Source organism: Balaenoptera physalus (genome assembly GCF_965194825.1).
Source record: "Balaenoptera physalus genome assembly, chromosome: 4".
Taxonomy (NCBI): Eukaryota; Metazoa; Chordata; class Mammalia; order Artiodactyla; family Balaenopteridae; genus Balaenoptera; species Balaenoptera physalus.
Genome location: NC_138891.1, coordinates 33,614,635 through 33,636,261, shown reverse-complemented (window position 1 = coordinate 33,636,261; position 21,627 = coordinate 33,614,635). Strand labels below are relative to the sequence as shown.

At 35.6% G+C, this 21,627-nt stretch overlaps 1 protein-coding gene and 1 long non-coding RNA gene across 2 annotated transcripts in view; both read right to left on the bottom strand.

The window, feature by feature from the left end:
* SUCNR1 (succinate receptor 1) overlaps window positions 1-20,459 on the bottom strand; it is a gene marked incomplete at its 3' end in the record, with an annotated part of 35,469 nt that extends 15,010 nt beyond the window's left edge. The window contains 2 exon segments of the mRNA XM_082459627.1: window positions 2,208-2,246; window positions 2,250-20,459. Of these exon segments, the coding sequence (XP_082315753.1) occupies window positions 2,208-2,246; window positions 2,250-2,324 (114 nt within the window). The 5' untranslated portion in view covers window positions 2,325-20,459.
* Window positions 1-21,627, bottom strand: part of LOC309659756 — a 198,008-nt gene that overhangs the window by 44,496 nt on the left and 131,885 nt on the right. The window lies entirely within an intron of this gene.

Sequence of the window (21,627 nt, the reverse complement as noted above, 5' to 3'; positions counted from 1 at the left end):
CTCTATTTTGGGAATACTCAAAACGCTGATGCACACACTCAAATGAATATTAAGACAATAGGAAGTCTCATTATGACAAGAAACTTACTTGTTTTATTTTTGTATTTCCTCCTTTTCTAGTCATAATTCTTATCTTTCTGCCTAGTCAGTTCTTAAATGTACTGACTTATGTCAGTAGCTTATGTGTAGCGTAAAGGTTTGTCTGCCATAGAAGAAAAATACATCCATGAAGACTTGTATAACTAGAAGCCAGATTACCAATAGCTACCACTCGGGCAGGTAGGGGCCATGTTGATGCCACAGAGAATTCTTCTGCTTTTGAGTCATCCACTGGGATTGGGAGATTAAGGGAGGTAGCAGGGATAAAAAATACCACAACTAGAATAAGGGAAGTGAATGACTAACCATTGTCCTGCTTAGAGTGGTTGCTTCATTCTTTTTTTAAAGAATAACTTTTAAAAACACCTGTTATTATGTAACACTCACTCAGAAAAGGCAGATAGGCAAAAAAAAAAAAAAAAAAAAAAAAAAAAAATCAAAAATTTCTATAACCAACCACTCCTAATATTTGGATACCCTCCTATACTTTAATATATACTTGAATTTATCTTTACAAAAATGATATTATACTCTTTATGATGTTTTATAATCTGCTTTTTTGATACATTTATTTCATTCTTAAAATAATTTTTCTAAGTCCAATATTAGTAATTTGTGGTTTTATAAAGGTAAGGTTGTCTAATATTTGCAAACCAATTTAACCTCATCAGGACCCACAGTTTTTAGATTTCAAATTGGATGATATTTGTAGCTGCATGTGTTTTTAGTGTGGCCATCACAATTCTACAAATTGATGAAGTAAGCTAGTCCTTTAAGCAAAATTCCTGTTGAAGAGGAACTTCTCTCATGAAAAATTAATATTTCTCTTCTGCTTTGTAGTGGTTATATTTTTAATTTTTAGGAAATAGAAATCATAATAAATAGGTTATAGCTGATTTGGATTAATTATTTTTAACAGTTTTTTTTTCCTTTAGATATTGGCAATTAAAGTGAAATCTTTAATTATATTTATAAAAATATATCCAAACCTGTTAGAGGTATTAAACTATAAATAACATTCAATTTACTTACATAAGCAGATCAGTAGTTCTCATTTTTAATTTGGGAATAATGTTTCTTTCACTTTAATTGTATTCAGCCTTTTAAAAATGAACATTTTAAAAACTTAAATTTAAAAATATGTTTGATAGTCTGTTAGCTTTTAAACTACTTTTTCTTATAATCATCACAATTAAACAAAGAACATTTATGAAATTTTAATTCTTAACTACAAGACAAATTTATATAGCAACATGAGTATTTATAAACAAATTAATTTTTCATTGATAAACTGAATGAAAATATTTACACTGAAAATATACAATCATTTAATATTGATGACTTCATTTTTAATATATTTTTATATATTCCAAAAATTATACCAGAAATCAAGATATTAAAAAGTGATAGTATGGTATCAACTTGTGTGTTTATGAAATTCTTTAAAAATACTTCACCAATTATTAAAAGTTCTGAAAGGTGTAATAGCAATAGTTTCTGCAATTTACTTTTTTTCCTTGGTGAACTATATATATTCTTGAATAATGTAATTTTTACAAACATAAATGCTAAATTTCATTTTTAGAATGCCTTAAAATTTCCTCCAACACATTATTTTCTGAACATGCAAATATTATAGACTAGATTCTTTCATCTGATTTAGAAACTTTAAATTACATTCTATAAATAGTTTTATGCATTTAAGTAAATCCAATTACTCTTTTTGTTGACATATCAGTAACCAAGACATTATTAAATAAAATAAATTTAATAAAATTTATAAAATAAATTTAGTACTTAATACAATAAATTTAGTATTTGGCAATAAAATAAAAAAAAATAAATTTAGTATTAAATTTAATAAAATAAATTTAGTATTTGGCAATTAAAACAAGACAAAATTTGGTAAAAAATAAATGAGGAAACAACTATGACTTCCTTTCTTTTGCTGTTCTACATGTACTTACAAATGACAGTTCAGACAGTTCATTTAAACATTATTTAAAACCTTAATTGTTCACAGGACACTTTTAAAAGAAACCCTTAACAAATGGGAGGTCTAGCATTACTTTATATACCTGGACAACATGAGTTGCATTAGAGCTTACCATTGTGTCAGAAGGCCCTGATCCCTTGACAGAAATTCTTTACCAGCCGCTTGACACAGCTTCTGACCCAGTGCTGTGCTGCTGGCCATAGTTAGTGCAGTCTGATTTGCATATCATGCAGCCAAGATTAATAATTCAAAAGTCCAGGAGAAATTTCTTCAGTCAAGCCTCCAAGTCAGACGTTCATGTAAGACAACTTCCTGAGAAGTTGAGACACAAAACAAATGACTCATTTCATGGAAAACACATTTCACATATAGGTTTTAAAAAGACTGCTGTTGAAATTATTCTATTCACTAGCAAAACAACAGAGAAACACTCATTATTTTCATGTTTATTTGCATATTTAAATAATATGAAACAGGTAAAGCACTGTTTATGTCCGGTTTACAATTGCTTCTGTTTTTTCTTCATTTTTCAAATTCGCAAATTTTGGCGAATTCTGTATTAGGCATATAATAACTAAACAGCTGTTTTCAACAAATTTGAGGGAACTATAAAACTGAAATTTTGGAGGGAAAGCTGGATATATGCTGTCAGTGTACTATCAAAAGGGATACTAGAGCTTCAGGTATTTCCCATTTTATTTTCAGTGATTAAAAACAAGAGACACATAAAAAATACATCAGGTAGCTAGGGATTAGGGAGAGAGGTGGCAGTTAAGTAAGATAACCTCAATAGAAGGCAATTTATGCATCCCAATCAATGCTCTGCATAACACCTGGAAACACATAGCCACCATTTCAAACAGGAAACACACCTGGCTTTTTCTTTGGGTTACATTACATTTATACTCAAGTAAACACTCAGTCTGCTTGATTTGAAGCATAGGGATGATGCTGAAAAAGTTCCTAATTGTGCAGGCAGTAGTAATTTAATTTGAATACCATAAAAGTTGAATGTTCAATTGGCAGTGACAGACAGAAGCCCCAGAATAAACTACTGCAGCCAGTCCTCCTAGCCAAGTATTTCCCCTTCTCTGATATACAAGAACTCAAAACTCAGAAACCTAAAAAATATATTTTATAAGTATACACACATATGTATTTATTTACCTATACTATACACTTAAAAGTATATACATACATGAAATACAAATGTACTCATATATGAAATGTATGCATATTTATATGAAATAATGTCTCTATAATTTGTTGACTTCTTGTGATGTGCCAGGTATTGCACTAAGCACCTTTATGTATTGAATACTTGTAAAGATCCTCTGAGGTTGCTTATTATTTCTAAAATGTTCTCACTTTACAGATTAAAAAACACTGAGGCTCAGAGAGGTTAAGTAACTTTCTCAAGATCACAGAATCAGTAAAGAGAGGGACCTGAGTTTAAACCTATGTATTTTGATTCAAACCTGCTCTAATTCTTTTTTTTTTTAGAGCTCCTGACTTATTTATTTATTTACTTTATTTATTTATTTTATTTTTGGCTGTGTTGGGTCTTCGTTTCTGTGCAAGGGCTTTCTCTAGTTGCGGCAAGTGGGGGCCACTCTTCATTGCGGTGCGCGGGCCTTTCACTGTCGCGGCCTCTCTTGTTGCAGGGCACAGGCTCCAGACGCGCAGGCGCAGTAGTTGCGGCTCATGGGCCTAGTTGCTCCGCGGCATGTGGGATCTTCCCAGACCAGGGCTCGAACCCGTGTCCCCTGCATTGGCAGGCAGATTCTCAACCACTGCGCCACCAGGGAAGCCCCCTGCTCTAATTCTTGATTGCCTCCAATATAGAATGACAATACTTTTGATGTACACCACAGATTGAATCAAAGATCAAAAATTAATGACAACTGGGACTTCCCTGGTGGCGCAGTGGTTAAGAATCCACCTGCCAACACAGGGGACACAGGTTCGGGCCCTGGTCCGGGAAGATCCCACATGCCCTTGGAGCAATTAAGCCCATGTGCCACAACTACTGAGCCTGAGCTCTAGAGCCCTTGAACCACAACTACTGAGCCCGTGTGCCACAAGTACTGAAGCCTGAGCACGTAGAGCCCATGCTCTGCAACAAGAGAAGCCACCACAATGAGAAGCTTGCGCACCACAACAAAGGGTAGCCCCTGCTCGCCACAACTAGAAAAAGCCCGCACACAGCAACGAAGACACAATGGAGCCAAAAATAAATAAATAAATAAATTTATTTAAAAAATAATTAATGACAACTATTTTTCAGAAATGCAACTCTTTTCTACTTTTAGAAGGAAGACTAAAAACATTATTTTTTGTCTACAATTTTAAGAGTACAAAACACAAAGCATTTGAATGACCAGTGCCAGGCTTACTAATTTTAAACAAAATTAACATGGACCCCCCCATCCAAATGACCAAGATAAATGGATATATTTTACAGGTTTCTGCCACCATTCTGATGGGAGGCAAGCGTGATTCCCTCTTTGTGGGATAGTGGGAGTTCCCCAGAACTTCCTCTTTCTTCTCCCCACATCCTGACCACTATCTCACTCTGGACTGCTACGATAAAATCTGGTCTCTGCTTCTCCTTTTTCACAGCAGATCTGGTAGCCTTGCTTCCCTCCCAAGTCTTACTTCGCCAAAAGGTCCCATTGCCTCAGGGTGCTCTCAATGGAAATACTAGAGTGATTCTGAGACAGACTCAATAAGAGGTCTCCAGTACTTCTGTTCCATTACGAGGCTTCATTGGAGTCTACAATAGGACAGATGTGTTGGGCCGAGGCCAGGTATGGGGTTATGGGCCCTGCTTGGGCCCATGTCATGGGTGGACTACCTTTTAGTCGCACAGGGTCTCATGCTCCACAGGACCACACACTTGACTTAATGCTCTACTGTCACATTCTAATTGGGATTCTTAATAACTTTTTAAAGTGGGGTCCTCTAATTTTATTTTGCACTGGACTCTGCAAATTATGTAGCAGTCTTGCCTGTGAGAGTACAAACCTCCTAGGAAGTATTTCTATTCAGCACACAAATTTTCAATGGGGACAGTGTTTTGGGTTTTTCCTTTTTTTTGCTTTTGGTCTTGTTTTGTTTTGTTTTAGAAACAGTGACATGTTGAAATTTACTGGTTGAGGAGAAATGAAACTTTGAAAGCAGTAAGTTTGCAGTATAATTTACTAATAGGTAATACAGTGTACTGGTTAAGAGCACAGGCCCTGGAGGCAAACTTCCTCCTTTCAGACCTTGGCTTCACCACTTACTAGCTCTCAGTTTTCTTATCTGTAAATCAGGGACTATAAGAGTGCCAGTCTCATGGAGTTGTTATGTAGATAATAGAAGCACATAGTTTATACATATGTAGTATGGGATATATACTAAGTGCTAAATAAATGCTGGCTATTACAGAAGTTTGTAATAAATGAGAAGACTTCCTCAGAATGATCATGTCAATCCAATGCCATCAATGTTAGAATATTTGTTGCCCGGGAATATCCATTTCAAATGACCTTATAAAAGGAAGCTTGGTGAAAAAAGGTTAGTGAATTCTCACGTGGTTTTGCCTTTTACTCACTGTGCGCTCTTTGAAAAGATAACAAAACTTAGTTTCCTTGTTTGGAAAAGGGGGATAATAATTCCTACCCCATAAACCTCATAATGTTCATAGAATCAAATGAGATAATATGTAATGAGCTATGAATACAAGAGCAGTTCATATAAACCAGGGGTACCAATCAGGAAATTCAATAGGAAAAAGAAAATAGTGGGAAAGACAATCAAAATATTAATTAAATCCAATGTTAATAACTTTCACTAATTTTTTTGAGCACTCACTCTGTAACAACACTGTGCTTATTAATTCCTTTAACATACACAAGAACTTAATGAAGGGGAGATTGGATCAAGGTGGCAGAGTAGAAGGACGTGCGCTCACTCCCTCTTGAGAGAGGATCAGAATCACAACTAACTGCTGAACGATCATTGACAGGAAGACACTGGAATTCACCAAAAAAGATACCCCACATCCAAAGACAAAGGAGAAGCTGCAATCAGATGGTAGGAGGTACGCAATTACAATAAAATCATATCTCATAGCTGCTGGGTGGGTGACTCATAAACTGGAGAACAATTAAACCACAGAAGTCCACCCACTGGAGTGAAGGTTCTGAGCCCCACATCAGGCTTCCCAAGCTGGGGGTCCAGCAACAGGAGGAGGAATTCCTAGAGAATCAGACTTTGAAGTCTATCAGGATTTGATTGCAGGACCTTGACAGGACTGGGGGAAATAGAGACTCCACTCTTGGAGGGCACACACAAAGTAGTGTGCACATCGGGACCCAGGGGAAGGAGCAGTGACCCCATAGGAGACGGAACCAGACCAACCTACTAGTGTTGGAGGGTCTCCTGCAGAGGCAGGGGGTGGCTGTGGCTCACCATGGGGACAAGGACAGTGGCAGCAGAAGTTCTGGGAAGTACTCCTTGGCGTGAGCCCTCCCAGAGTGTGCCATTAGCCCCACCAAAGAGCCGGGTAGGATCCAGTGCTGGGTTGTCTCAGGCCAAACAACCAACACGGAGGGAACCCAGGCCCACGCATCAGCAGACAAGCAGATTAAACTTTTACTGAGCTCTGCCCACCAGAGCAAAACTCAGCTCTAGCCACCACCAGTCCCTCCCATCAGGAGGAAGCTTGCACAAGCCTCTTAGATAGACTCATCCCCCAGAAGGCAGAAAACAGAAGCAAGAAGAACTACAATCCTGCAGCCTGTGGAAGGAAAACAACATTCACAGAAAGATAGACACAATGAAAAGGCAGAGAACATTGTACCAGATGAAGAAACAAGATAAAACCCCAGAAAAACAACTAAATGAAGTGGAGATAGGCAACCTTCCAGAAAAAGAATTCAGAATAATGATAGTGAAGATAATCCAGGACCTCAGAAAAAGAATGGAGGCAAAGATCCAGAAGATGCAAGAAATGTTTAACAAAGACCTAGAAGAATTAAAGAACAAACACCCAGAAGAATTAAACAACAAACAAACAGAGGTGAACAATAAAATAACTGAAATGAAAAATACACTAGAAGGAATCAGTAGCAGAATAACTGAAGCAGAACAATGGAGAAGTGACCTGGAAGACAGAATGGTGGAATTCACTGCCATGGAACAGAATAAAGAAAAAGAATGAAAAGAAATGAAGATAGCATAAGAGACCTCTGGGACAACATTAAAAGCAACAACGTTCACATTATAGGGGTCTCAGAAGGAGAAGAGAGAGAGAAAGGACCCGAGAAAATATCTGAAGAGATTATAGTCGAAACTTCCCTAACATGGGAAAGGAAATAGCCACCCAAGTCCAGGAAGAGCAGAGAGCCCCATGCAGGATAAACCCAAGGAGAAACATGCCAAGACACACAGTAATCAAACTGACAAAAATTAAAGGCAAAGAAAAATTATTGAAAGCAACAAGGGAAAAACGACAAATAACATACAAGGGAACTCCCATAAAGTTAACAGCTGATTTCTCATAAGAAACTCTACAAGCCAGAAGGGAGTGGCACGATATATTTAAAGCGATGAAAGGGAAGAACCTACAATCAAGATTACTCTAGCCGGCAAGGATCTCATTCAGAGTCAATGGAGAAATCAAAAACTTCACAGACAAGCAAAAGCTAAGAGAATTCAGCACCCCCAAACCAGCTTTACAACAAATGCTAAAGGAAATTCTCTAAGTGGGAAACACAAGACAAGAAAAGGACCTAGAAAAACAAACCCATAACAATTAAGAAAATGGTAATAGAAACATACATATCGATAATTACCGTAAATGTGAATGGATTAAATGCTCCAACCGAAAGGCACAGGCTTGCTGAATGGATACAAAAACAAGACTCATATATAAGCTGTCTACAAGAGACCCACTTCAGACCTAGGGACACATACAGACTGAAAGTGAGGGGATGGAAAAAGATATTCCATGCAAATGGAAATCAAAAGAAAGCTGGAGTAACAATACTCATATCACATAACATAGATTTTAAAATAAAGAATGTGACAAGAGACAAGGAAGGACACTACATAATGATCAGGGGATCAGTCCAAGAAGAAGATATAACACTTATAAATATATATGCACCCAACATAGGAGCACCTCAATACATAAGGCAAATGCTAACAGCTACATAAGAGGAAATCAACAATAACACAATAATACTGGGGGACTTTAACATCTCACTTAAAACCAATGGACAGATCATCCAGACAGAGAATTAATAAGGAAACACAAGCTTTAAATGACACAATAGACCAGAAAGATTTAATTGATATTTATAGGACATTCCAACAAAAACAGCAGATTACACTTTCTTCTCAAGTGTGCACGGAACATTCTTCAGGATAGATCACATCTTGGGTCACAAATCAAGCCTCAGTAAATTTAAGAAAACTGAAATCATATCAAGCATCTTTTCTGACGACAACACTATGAGATTAGTAATCAATTACCGGGGGAAAAACGTAAAAAATACAAACACATGGAGGCTAAATAATACGTTACTAAATAACCAAGAGATCACTGAAGATATCAAAGAGGAAATAAAAAAATACCTAGAGACAAATGACAATGAAAACACGATGATGCAAAACCTATGGGATGCAGCAAAACCATTTCTAAGAGGGATGTGTATAGCTATACAAGCCTACCTCAAGAAACAAGAAAAATCTCAAATAAACAATCTAACCTTACAACTAAAGGAACTAGAGAAAGAAGAACAAACAAAACCCAAAGTTAGCAGAAGGAAAGAAATCATAAAGATCAGAGCAGAAATAAATGAAATAGAAACGAAGAAAACAACAGCAAAGATCAATAAAACTACGAGCTGGTTCTTTGAGACGATAAACAAAATTGATAAACCATTAGCCAGACTCATCATGAAAAAGAGGGAGAGGACTCAAATCAATAAAATTAGAAATGAAAAAGGAGAAATTACAACAGACACAGCAGAAATACAAAGCATCCTAAGAAACTACTACAAGCAACTCTATGCCAATAAAATGGACAACCTGGAAGAAATGGACAAATTCTTAGAAAGGTATAACCTTCCAAGACTGAACCAGGAAGAAATAGAAACTATGAACAGACCAATCACAAGCACTGAAATTGAAACTGTGATTTAAAATCTTCCAACAAACAAAAGTCCAGGACCAGATGGCTTCACAGGTGAATTCTATCAAACATTTAGAGAAGAGCTAACACCCATCCTTCTCAAACTCTTCCAAAACATTGCAGAGGAAGGAATACTCCCAAACTCATTCTATGAGGCCACCATCACCCTGATAGCAAACCAGACAAAGATACTACAAAAAAAGAAAATTACAGACCAATATCACTGATGAATATAGATGCAAAAATCCTCAACAAAATACGAGCAAACAGAATCCAACAGCACATTAAAAGGATCATACACCATGATCAAGTGGGATTTATCCCAGGGATGCAAGGATTCTTCAGTATATGCAAATCAGTCAATGTGATACACCATATTAACAAATTGAAGTATAAAAACCATATGATCATCTCAATAGATACAGAAAAAGCTTTTGAGAAAATTCAACTCTCATTTATGAGAAAAACTCTCCAGAAAGTGGGCATAGAGGGAACCTACCTCAACATAATAAAGGCCATCTATGACAATCCCATAGCCAATATTGTTCTCAATGGTGAAAAACCGAAACCATTTCCTCTAAGATCAGGAAGAGGACAAGGATGCCCACTCTCACCACTATTATTCAACACAGTTTTGGAAGTCCTAGCCATGGCAATCAGAGAAGAAAAAGAAATAAAGGGAATACAAATTGGAAAAGAAGTAAAACTGTCACTGTTTACAGATGACATGACACTATACATAGAGAATCCTAAAGATGCCACCAGAAAACTACTAGAGCTAATCAATGAATTTGGTAAAGTTGCAAGATACAAAATTAATGCACAGAAATCTCTTGCATTGCTAAACACTAACAATGAAAGATCAGAAAGAGAATTTAAGGAAACAACCCATGCACCATTGCAACAAAAAGCATAAAATACATAGGAATAAACCTTCCTAAGGAGGTAAAAGACCTTTATGCACAAAACTATCAGACACTGATGAAAGAAATCAGAGATGACACAAACAGATGGAGAGATATACAATGTTCTTGGATTGGAAGAATCAATATTTTGAAAATGATTATACTACCCAAAGCAATCTACAGATTCAGTGCAATCCCTATCAAATCACCAGTGACATTTTTTACAGAACTAGAACAAAAAATCTTAAAATTTGTTTAGAGACACAAAAGACCCCAAATAGCCAAAGTAGTCTTGAGTGAAAAAAATGGAGATGGAGGAATCAGACTCCCTGACTTCAGACTATACTACAAAGCTACAGTAATCAAGACAATATGGTACTGGCACAAAAACAGAAATATAGATCAATGGAACAGGATAGAAAGCCCAGAGATAAACCCACGCACATATGGTCACCTTATTTTTTATAAAGGAGGCAAGAATAAACAATGGAGAAAAGACAGCCTCTTCAATAAGTGGTGCTGGGAAAACTGGACAGCTACATGTAAAAGAATGAAATTAGAACACTCCCTAACACCATACACAAAAATGAACTCAAAGTGGATTAGAGACCTAAATGTAAGACCAGGCACTATAAAACTCTTAGAGAAAAACATAGGAAGAACATTCTTTGACATAAATCACAGCCAGATCTTTTTTGGTCCACCTCCTAGAGTAATGGAAATAAAAACAAACAAACAAAAAAAAACAAATGGGACCTAATGAAACTTAAAAGGTTTTGCAAAGCAAAGGAAACTACAAACGAGACGAAAAGACAACCCTCAGAATGGCAGAAAATATTTGCAAACCAATCAACAGACAAAGGATTTATCTCCAAAATACATAAACAGCTCATGCAGCTCAATATTAAAAAAAAAAAAAACAACCCAATCAGAAAATGGGCAGAAGACGTAAATAGACATTTCTCCAAAGAAGACATACAGATGGCCAAGAACCACATGAAAAGCTGCTCAACATCACTAATTATTAGAGAAATGCAAATCAAAACTACAATGAGGTATCACCTCACACCAGTTAGAATGGGCATCATCAGAAAATCTACAAACAAGAAATGCTGGAGACGGTGTGGAGAAAAGGGAACCCTCTTGCACTGTTGGTGGGAATGTAAATTGATACAGCCACTATGGAGAACAGTATGGAGGCTCCTTAAAAATCCAAAAATAGAATTACCATATGACCCAGCAACCCCACTACTGGGTATATACCCAGAGAAAACCATAATTCAAAAAGACATATGTACCCCAATGTTCATTGCAGCACTATTTACAATAGCCAGGTTATGGAAGCAACCTAAATGCCCATCGACAGACGAATGGATAAAGAAGATATGGTACATATATACAATAGAATATTACTCAGCCATAAAAAGGAATGAAATTGGGTCATTTGTAGAGACGTGGATGGATCTAGAGACTGTCATGCAGGGTCACGTAAGTCAGAAAGAGAAAAACAAATATCGTATATTAACACATATATGTGGAACCCAGAAAAATGGTACAGATGAACTGGTTTGCAAGGCAGAAATAGAGACACAGATGTAGAGAACTAACGTATGGACATCAAGGGGGGAAAGTGACAGGGGTGGTGGTGGTGTGATGAATTGGGAGATTGGGATTGACATATATACACTAATATGTATAAAATAGATAACTAATAAAAACCTGCTGTATAAAAAATAAATAAAATTAATTTCAAAATTCAAAAAAAATTTAATTATATATCTAATTATATATCTAATATATTTAATTATATTTAATTATATAAAAATACATATATATATTAGGGATTATATCCCTAATTTTCTGATGAAGAGACTGAGGCCAAATAAAGATTAAAGAATTATCCACAATCACACAGCTAGTAAATGACTGGACTATAATTTGAAGGCTTGTCTGTTTGACTCCTGAACCCAAGCCTTTGACTCTTATTCTGTCCCTCTCATGGTAAAGGAGAAAATACCAGGTCAAAATATAAAGTGACTGACATTGGGTAATTTTTACTTTATATATTGTAATTTCATGTGTTTTAACCTAATAAAAATAAGTTTAAAACTAACACTAAGTTTAATTACTAATTTTCAGATTTATTGGCTATCAAATTTAAGTTTTTAAATCTGACAACTAAAGAGAATAGGACATTTTACATAAGAAATCAGACAACTAGACACATTTAAAATAAATAAGGTGTTGGGCTTCCCTGGTGGCACAGTGGTTAAGAATCTGCCTGCCAATGCAGGGGACATGGGTTCAAACCCTGGTCTGGGAAGATCCCATATGCCCTGGAGTAAGTAAGCCCATACACCACAATTGCTGAGGCTGCGCTCTGGAGCCCACGTGCCACAGCTACTGGAGCCCGTGCTCCTCAACAAGAGAAGCCACTGCAATGAGAAGCCCACGCATCACAACGAAGAGTAGCCCCTGCTCGCCGCCCACGCGCAGCAAAGAAGACCCAGTGCAGCCAAAAATAAATAAAAAGTAAATAAATTTATTAATATCAATTAAAAAAAATAAGTAAGGTGTTTATGGGACGGTTCTACTAACAGTAGCCCTAATCATGTTTATAAGACATTTCTTTTAACAGCGTGAACAAATCTGAGTGGAAAACAAGCTTGTATAAGCGTCACACTGATCATCAAGAAATCACAAGCAGGGAAAGAGGAGGACAATTAATTCAATTCAAGGAATTTCTATCAAACCTTTATAGGTAATAATAATAACATTATGACCCCAAAGAGGTTGAAATGAATCAAGAAGATTATTGAGGAAGATATTGTTTTGGTGTTGCTGTGCTAGGTGGATTTACCAAAGGCTATTTCTCTATTCATACAATGGGGTTTTTTTTGTTGTTGTTGTTCTGTTTTGTTTTAATTTTTATTGGAGTGTAGACGATTTACAATATTGTGTCAGTTTCAGGTGTACAACAATCAAAGAATGGGTTTGGATAGGAAAAGAGAAATTAAGAGAACAGCAAAACAGAAAACATAATAGAGGGTATATGTAGATTGTCTCTAAACTCTTCCAGATTCTAAAATTCAAACAAACCTTCTATTGACCAAATTTACTTTACCATGGAAAGTAGTCCATCCAGGATGGGCATTCCAGCTGAGGCAAAGCAATTTGTTTCTACTTAATATAAAAATCCTTGTCATGTAAGAGTCACATGAATAATGTGATTTTGTACAACATTGCTGCTTCTTTGCTTCTTATCCCACTGAATAAAATGTGTTGTGTTTATTATTTCTGAGCATAACTCAAAAGAATTGCTTTCTGCTGAATTAAATATGTTACCTGTTAAAATATCTGGCTATAGCTGAAAAGACGCTAAGTGTTTTGAACTAGTAATAGTCTAGAAACACAAGAAACTCACTTTTTATTTTTCAGTTTATACTCAAATTCCAACAGTTAAATTTTTTTTTTTTGATATATGGTAAGCATTAATCACCAGTGTCTCCCTACAGAAATAATGTTGTCTTGTTTTCCTGATATGAAATTCAAACATTTATGTAAAATTCTGGAGACAATTTTCATTCTTAACTATCACTGACCAAGGCACAGTCTTTTTGATTAAAAAAGGAGAGCTTGCCTGAAATATTGAAATAATTTATTCATCTAATTGGCTATACAGCTACTCAGTCTTTTCCAGTCACATTTATTGTATTTTGTACAAATTTGCTTGATTCTTGGAATATTTTGCATTATTTATGAAAACAAAACAAAACAAAAAACAGCTAGTTCATTGTTTTGATGTACCTATAAGCACTTTGAATTGGATGCTAATTAACCACTCCCCATCTTGCACCTCTTGCTTGTTCTAATATATTATTTACCCCTGGAATATAGAACAAGAAATCAGTATGATTGAGTCTCACTGAGCATTTTGTAATTGAATTGAGAGATTTTAAAAATTCCCTGGAGTTGAGAAGTATGTTCATTAAGAGAGCTAAGTGCTCTGTGACTGTGTTATGAATTAAATTTTAAAAATTACCTGTCTCCACTAATAAAACATTTAGTGATATGATTCTCTTGTATTAGTTTCTTTGTCTCTATGACATACTCACTGATGCAATTATTAATTTTAAAGTGTGTTTTATGCTGGCTTATTACACTGCAAAACTAATAAAATTTGACTTCACTATTAGGTCAATATTTGTAACATAGTAAATGAAAAACTTTCAAATTATAGCAATTTTGACAATTACAATTAAACAATGTAAAAGGTTAAGAAACATTTTACATTACAAATATTGCCTTTTAAAATATCCTTCTACCCTGTATGTATCATTTATGCGTCTATAAGTAGCATTTTTTTTTTTTCATGTTAACCTAAATTTTTTTTTTTTTGGCCACTCTGTGTAGCTTGCAGGATCTTAGTTCCCTGACCAGTGATCAAACCTGGCCCTGGCAGTGAAAGTGCCGAGTCCTAACCACTGGACTGCCAGGGAAATTCCCAACCTAACTTTAAAACCCAACATCACTTGTATTATTTAAAAGAATTTTTGCTGGTCAAAACTCCTAGGGGGGCTGTCAGATCTGGAGAAATGCTTAGAAATCATTGCATAGAGCTCCCTCACCCTAAGCACAAGGACAAAAGGCTAAGAGTGGTTAAGAGGGACGCACATGGATTGGAAGGCTGACTTCAGGAACAATGAGGGATGTTCTGTGCACAGTGGAGATGCCAGGCTCCATGCTGGGGAAGACATAGTACTAGGGAGCCCTCCCTGAGAGCCATATATGCACTTTGTTTCCTGCTGGAAGAGGATAAAACCACTATTTGATCCATCCCTGGACTGGCGCCTAACATTATTTATTTTAATTAACAAAAAAGAAGGAAAGAAAAATAACAACAATCTTGAGAAACAGGGTCCAGCCATTTGACCCTCCATGATGTCTCCATGGTCAGGGGAGGGATATGACAAATGTGAGCTGGCCAGAAACTTCTCACTGCCAAAGGACTGCAAAACACAAAAGTTTATGCCAAAAGACCATTCACTCTAAACAGAATTCTGTGTGTCTGTACACTGTGACCATAATGAAATGCACCAGCTGCATCAATTTGTTTTGCCACTGATAGGACCTTAATCCCCAAAGTCCAAGTAAATGTTTTGAATAAAAATGGCCCATTTCCTGTATCCTGCCATTCTTTCTCCTTCACTCAACATCTTTTAAAGGCCTCCGTGTATATCTATCAGGAACTGGAAATGGTGAAATGGTAATTTGTAGCAGAGATTAGAATACAGGGGAAATGAAATAAATATTTCCAATGACACTAGCTTCTTGAATGTGAAATACCAAGCATCGTGACAGGAGGAAAATTAGCAAAGATTAGAAAAGCTCTTCAGAAAACAGTACCTGATATTTCTCTTCTCTCCTAATTTTTATTCTGTCCTCATAACTTAAACACTAATACTTCATTACTTCAATAATTAATTCAACAAACATGTATTGATCAACTACTATGTTCAGGGCCATATGGGAAATAAGGAATAAATAAGTATAAGGAAATTGTGACTTTTTAACACACAAATCTAGTTAAAATTTTCAACAAAGTCTTATCCCATATGAAGCTTTCCTTTTTTGTCTTCAGCTAGTCTACAATATGATACTTGTTATTGTTTGAATTCTTAAACAATAGAATTTCTATAATACTCTGTTAAATATCTAGATTTTCCATAATCTCCTCTTTTGTTGGTGTGCAAAGTTAAATATTTAATATGTGACCTAGAAAAATTTACAGCATTATCTGAGCCTTGATTTTCTCAAAAAAATGAAGCAAATTGGTGGACTGAGTTATGAATGGCAAATAATAAGGGTTACCTGTCCCCATGCTTGAGTCCACGGCGGACATCAGTCACTCTGTTGTTTCTGCTGTGCCCAAACTTAACCTCAGAATATTTCTTAATGGAGTGCTCCAGGACATCCCTACCAATTAAAGATATCACTCTTGCTGTGTCTTGTCTTGAATATAGTAGCTCTTATTTAAATATAATTATCTGATTCTACCATATGATAATGTCCTCTTATAATGTGGTACCAAGAATTTTTAAAAATTTTTTTCTGCCATTTCATATTTCTGTATTGTCCTGGGCTCCTAGAAAATTCCTGGTTGTGAGTTTGACTACAGTTAATATACTAGCTAGACTTGTTTACTCAAGTTTTAATGGTTTTATTATATCTGGAAATTATTATAAACTGCTTCAAATACTGTCTGCAAAATGTGAGCTTCTAAATAGTAAGTGAATTAATGTTTCAGTGATTTGTATGGTCTTTATAATCTTATTCAAGACTCATAGGGTACCAATTTCAACTTAAATTAATTCAGAGTATTAGCATGCTGACTGATTTAGAATCCAACATGTAGTGCTTGAAATTTTCACAATTTGTTTTTGTAATATGTAGATTTGTGACTAATGCAAGAGCCTTGCCCATCTTTGGTTATTAGTCAAGTCTCCTTTTAAATAGCAGGAAGAATTGTGTATACAGGACAAAGGGCAAGAATAAGTTTCCACATATTATTCCCTAGAGAAATGAAAACCCAGCCTCTTAGAAAATCTGGGGGGGGGGGGAATACAAAAAAAAAAAATTCTATCCCATAGTACCATGCTTTGTGAACTCAAGAAGAGAATGAAGAAGAAAATAAATCATAGAAATGGGGAGAAAATCCTCTTAGAATTCAAGACATCAAAGAGTGGTACTGACTTGGGGAATGTTTGGAAACATAGATACATGCATGTCTAGGTCAAAGAACAAGAATTAATGAGAAGACCAAGTACTTCACTAATAGCAAGCAATAAATTCACTGCTGATGGTAAAAATTAACAAAATTCAAGAAATCTGCCTTACCTTTCTCTTAACTAGGTCTGTTGCATATTTATTTTAATTAAGACAATCTTCTGCCTCTATTAACCTTATAACTGTTTAATTTACACAGATGGGAAGATTTTGCCAGAGTTGATGTTTTTGTTAATTTTAGTTTGCATACTCTATCTTTACAAAATTGGAAATATTTGCAGGTCATAATTTTTAAAGTTTATTTATAGGTATTCTGCTAGACAAAGTTCTAAATTTACAGATAAAATTTTATTATTTTTAATTTTAGGTAAATTAAAAAATAATAAAATTATATTTTCTAGGCAGAAAGTCAGTAATGTAACATCTACTATTAAACTGAGCAATAAAGGGAAAAGAACAAAGATTTAATTGTGTGGCATGAAAGAGGCAGCAGGAAAATATTATATGTGAAGAGAAAAGGTTAATGTGAATCAATAAAAGAGATTCCAGCTCAGTCAGGACACTGAAGCAAGTAATAAGAATACTGCCCACTGGGCCTCCTCTGACCCCGTCCCAGCAGGGAGTAGGGGTAGGGGAAGTGCCTTGATACTGTCCCGTGGGGATGAAAGTTCTGGCTCCCTACAGGAGAGTTTGAAGTGCCTTTACAGCCTGGAAAGGGTGAGGGTCTGGGATCCTCACTCAGCCTTTGCTGGTGTGGTGGGAGTGGTCTAGTTTTTTCTGCTCTGGTGTTTGATTCAATTAGAGTGGTTTTAAAAGGTTTGTATCTTGCTAGACTGTCCCTTTCCTATCCCTTGGGCTAGAGAGAACAGGCTTTTATTGTGGCTCTTTTTTTTTTTTTTCTGTCTATGCCTGTTGCCATTTCTAGGTTATGCTTCTTTAGCTCCAAGTCTGGTCTACCTGAAGCAAATAACAACAAATTAACAAAAAACCCAAAAAACAACCAAGGGACATCATCACTGTGTCATTCCTTGGGTACAAAAGTCTTGGCTGATCTGTCTTCTTCTCTCCCGCTTTCAGAATCTTCTCATGTTTTTAGTTGCACTTAACAGAAAGAATAGGAAAAACTACATCTGTTTCATCTTCCCAGAAGCAGCGGTCTCCCAACACAGGAATTTAAATCAAACATTATAAGTTAATAACTGTTTCTTTAAAATAAGAGAAATAAATCACACTGTTAATGCATATGTTCTTATATTTCCATATCCTAGCTATGTGTAGTGGCTCCTTCAAAATTAGAAATAAAACAGTATTGCCTTGTTTTTGCTCAAAGATTAGCAGGAAGGTAAGTGATATTAGAAATGAGTGAAATTACTGGGAGGAGCTTCAATGCTTAGATTAATTTTCAGCTTGACATTATCTTTGTCCCCACATTATGTTTTAAATCTGTCTAGAAAGTACTTTTAAAAGTTTCAAAGATGTACCAAGTATAACCAGAGAATTATTCTGGAGATGAGAAAGTTCAAGTATATTAAACTGAGGTGTTTTGGTTTTTTTTTTTTTTTTTTTATGTTTAATTACAAAGTATATCCTTGACAAAAGTCATCTGAAGGAAAAATAGAATTCGAAGGTGAGTTTTTGAAGATAATGCTAAGAAAAAATGAGAATAGTAGCTGTAGTTTAAATAGCAAAACCTCTTGTGTCAGTAAAACAATAATTTCTTTCATAGAATGAAATGACATTAAATTTCTTTCATTGTCCATGTATCACAGGATTTTCAGAACCGAATATGTATGCATGCTGTAAGTGTATGCCAGTTAAATTTTAAAAAATAATTTCTGGGGACTTCCCTGGAGGTCCAGTGGTTAAGGCTCCACGCTTCCAATGCAGGGGACTCAGGTTCCATCCCTGGTCAGGGAGCTAAGATCCCACATGCCACAGAGTGCGGCCAAAATAAATAAATAAATAAATAAATAAATAAATAAATAAAATGGTTAAGGTGATAAATTTTAAAAATAAATAAATAAAAAATAAAAATAATTTATGCATTGTTGTCTGAAGATTAACTTTGCCCAGCAAGTTGTATCCAACTTCTAAAGAACACTGATAAACTGCTCATTGTTGATACAATTATAATCTGATTTATTATATTGTGACACAGGTCACAGAAAGCCACTGGCTATTTAGAATAGTCATGTCTAGAGTAATGTGAAACAAAGAAGTAATTTCCTCTGATATTCAGAAAACATTTTCACATAAGCAGATACCTTATATTCTACCTACTTACATGTATAAGCAAATGCATACATATATAGCCAATGGTATGCTGGATCTCACTCATACCAGCTCATAAGAACCTATTGTTAAATTTTCAGGAATTTTTCAAGCTAGCTGAGGTCAAGGAAATTGTTTGAACCTTGCCATAGTGAGAATATTTACACCCTGGAAATCGGCAAATCCTTTAAATCAGCACCATCTTTCCCCCCAACTCTTACTTTTCACAGAGAGATGGTTGTTAAATATTTACAAACACACCACTCCATAAACCCTTGTATTTGTCATCATTACTGTCACTTACATACATATATTGAATAAGTGTATATATATTAAATATATATATTTAATAAATGTATATGGCAAATGTGTATAGCAAATATGTATATGGCAAGTATATATACATTTGCTCCAGAAATAATTTTTAATTATATATCAGTATATATATTTTATACACACACACATACACACACACATCTACAGTCCAAGATTGCTTTTCCCACCAGTGTGTGTCTTAACGCTGCCCTGTGGCAGAACCCATGCTAGGTGCATTAGGGAACACAAGAGTGACTAAAAGAAGTCCCCTGCCTGTTTTTCATTAGAGTACCTAATTTGAAACAAAAATGCAAACAACATTGTGACATTTTCTCCCTCACCTTTGCCTCATTTCTCCTTGGAGTCGTGAAATAAATATTTCATGGAAACGGTTGATAATTAAACAAATATTTACAGAAATGACTGCTTGAAAATCCCTTAGTTCTTTTGGTGAGCACGTGCAGGTTTTCTCCCCGCAGGAAGTTACAAACAAATAGTACTGATATAAAGCACTACATGGTATATTCCAAAAATGTGTAGGAATCCTCCCTTTCTTGCAGGTATCCACCCTCCAGCAAAGGATAAAGAATCTCTCCTGTTTGAATGCAGCAGGTGGGCAGGTGGGCCTGTGTGATTAGGCTGTGGAGATCAAGAAGAATCACAATAAGGATTCAGGGATCTGAAATCTGCTTCCTTCTCTTCCCTCTAGTATCCCAGCTCAGCACTCCCAATCTTTCTTCATGGCTTCACTTTTTTTTTTTTTTAACATCTTTATTGGAGTATAATTGCTTTACATTGTTGTGTTAGTTTCTGCTGTATAACAAAGTGAATCAGCTATACGTATACATATATCTTCATATCCCCTCCCTCTTGCATCTCCCTCCCACCCTCCCTATCCCAGCCCTCTAGGTGGTCACAAAGCACCGAGCTGATCTCCCTGTGCTATGCAGCTGCTTCCCACTAACTATTTATTTAACATTTGGTAGAGTATATATGTCCATGCCACTCTCTCACTTCGTCCAGCTTACCCTTCCCCCTCCCTGTGTCCTCAATTCCATTCTCTACGTCTGCGTCTTTATTCCTGTTCAGCCCCTAGGTTCTTCAGAACCTTTTTTTTTTCTTTTTTTTAGATTCCATATATATGTGTTGGCATACGGTATTTGTTTTTCTCTTTCTGACTTGCTTCACTCTGTACGACAGACTCTAGGCCCATCCACCTCACTACAAATAACTCAATTTCATTTCTTTTTATGGCTGAGTAATAATCCACTGTATATATGTGCCCCATCTTCTTTATCCATTCATCTGTCGATGGACACTTAGGTTGCTTCCATGTTCTGGCTATTGTAAATAAGGCTGCCATGAACATTGTGGTACATGACACCTTTGAATTGTGGTTTTCTCAGGGTATATGCCCAGTAGTAGGATTGCTGGGTCATACGGTAGTTCTACTCTTCTCATGGCTTCACTTTTGAGAGAGAAGGAAATCATGGTGTTTACCCCATTCAGCTCATTAAATAAGAAGACAGCCTTCCTCTCACTCCCGACTACAATCAATTCATTTTTAAATTTCTTAATATGAAAAAATTTAAACTGGTTGTATAGGCCTGAAGGGAGAGAAAGCTATAGGAAATAAATGTTGGGTGCTGATTTATTTTATTCCTCATTTTCTTCAGGCACTTATCAGTTAAATATAGAATAAGAAAATATCTGTACAATAAGAAAACATGATTCATGATTAGGATCATTAAGTTTGAACTAATAATGATTCTGTTTCAGATGTGTCATTATTGTCTTTAAGGAGCTAAATGATAAATGACTTGAAATTGTGGAGCTTGTTTGAATCATGAAATCTAAGCCTGTTATTCATGTCATCAAATAAATAATTGCTGCATAATCCTCAGAGGGAAAATTTTGTACATCTAGATTTGCACCTGTCTTACTTTAGTTTAAAGTTACACGTTGCTGTTAGATGCAATCATAATAGCAAATAAAATATTCTCTTGATAGTGTTTATTGTATTGACTATCATTTATATGGTTGTGTTCTTAAATTTCTGCCAGTTTAAT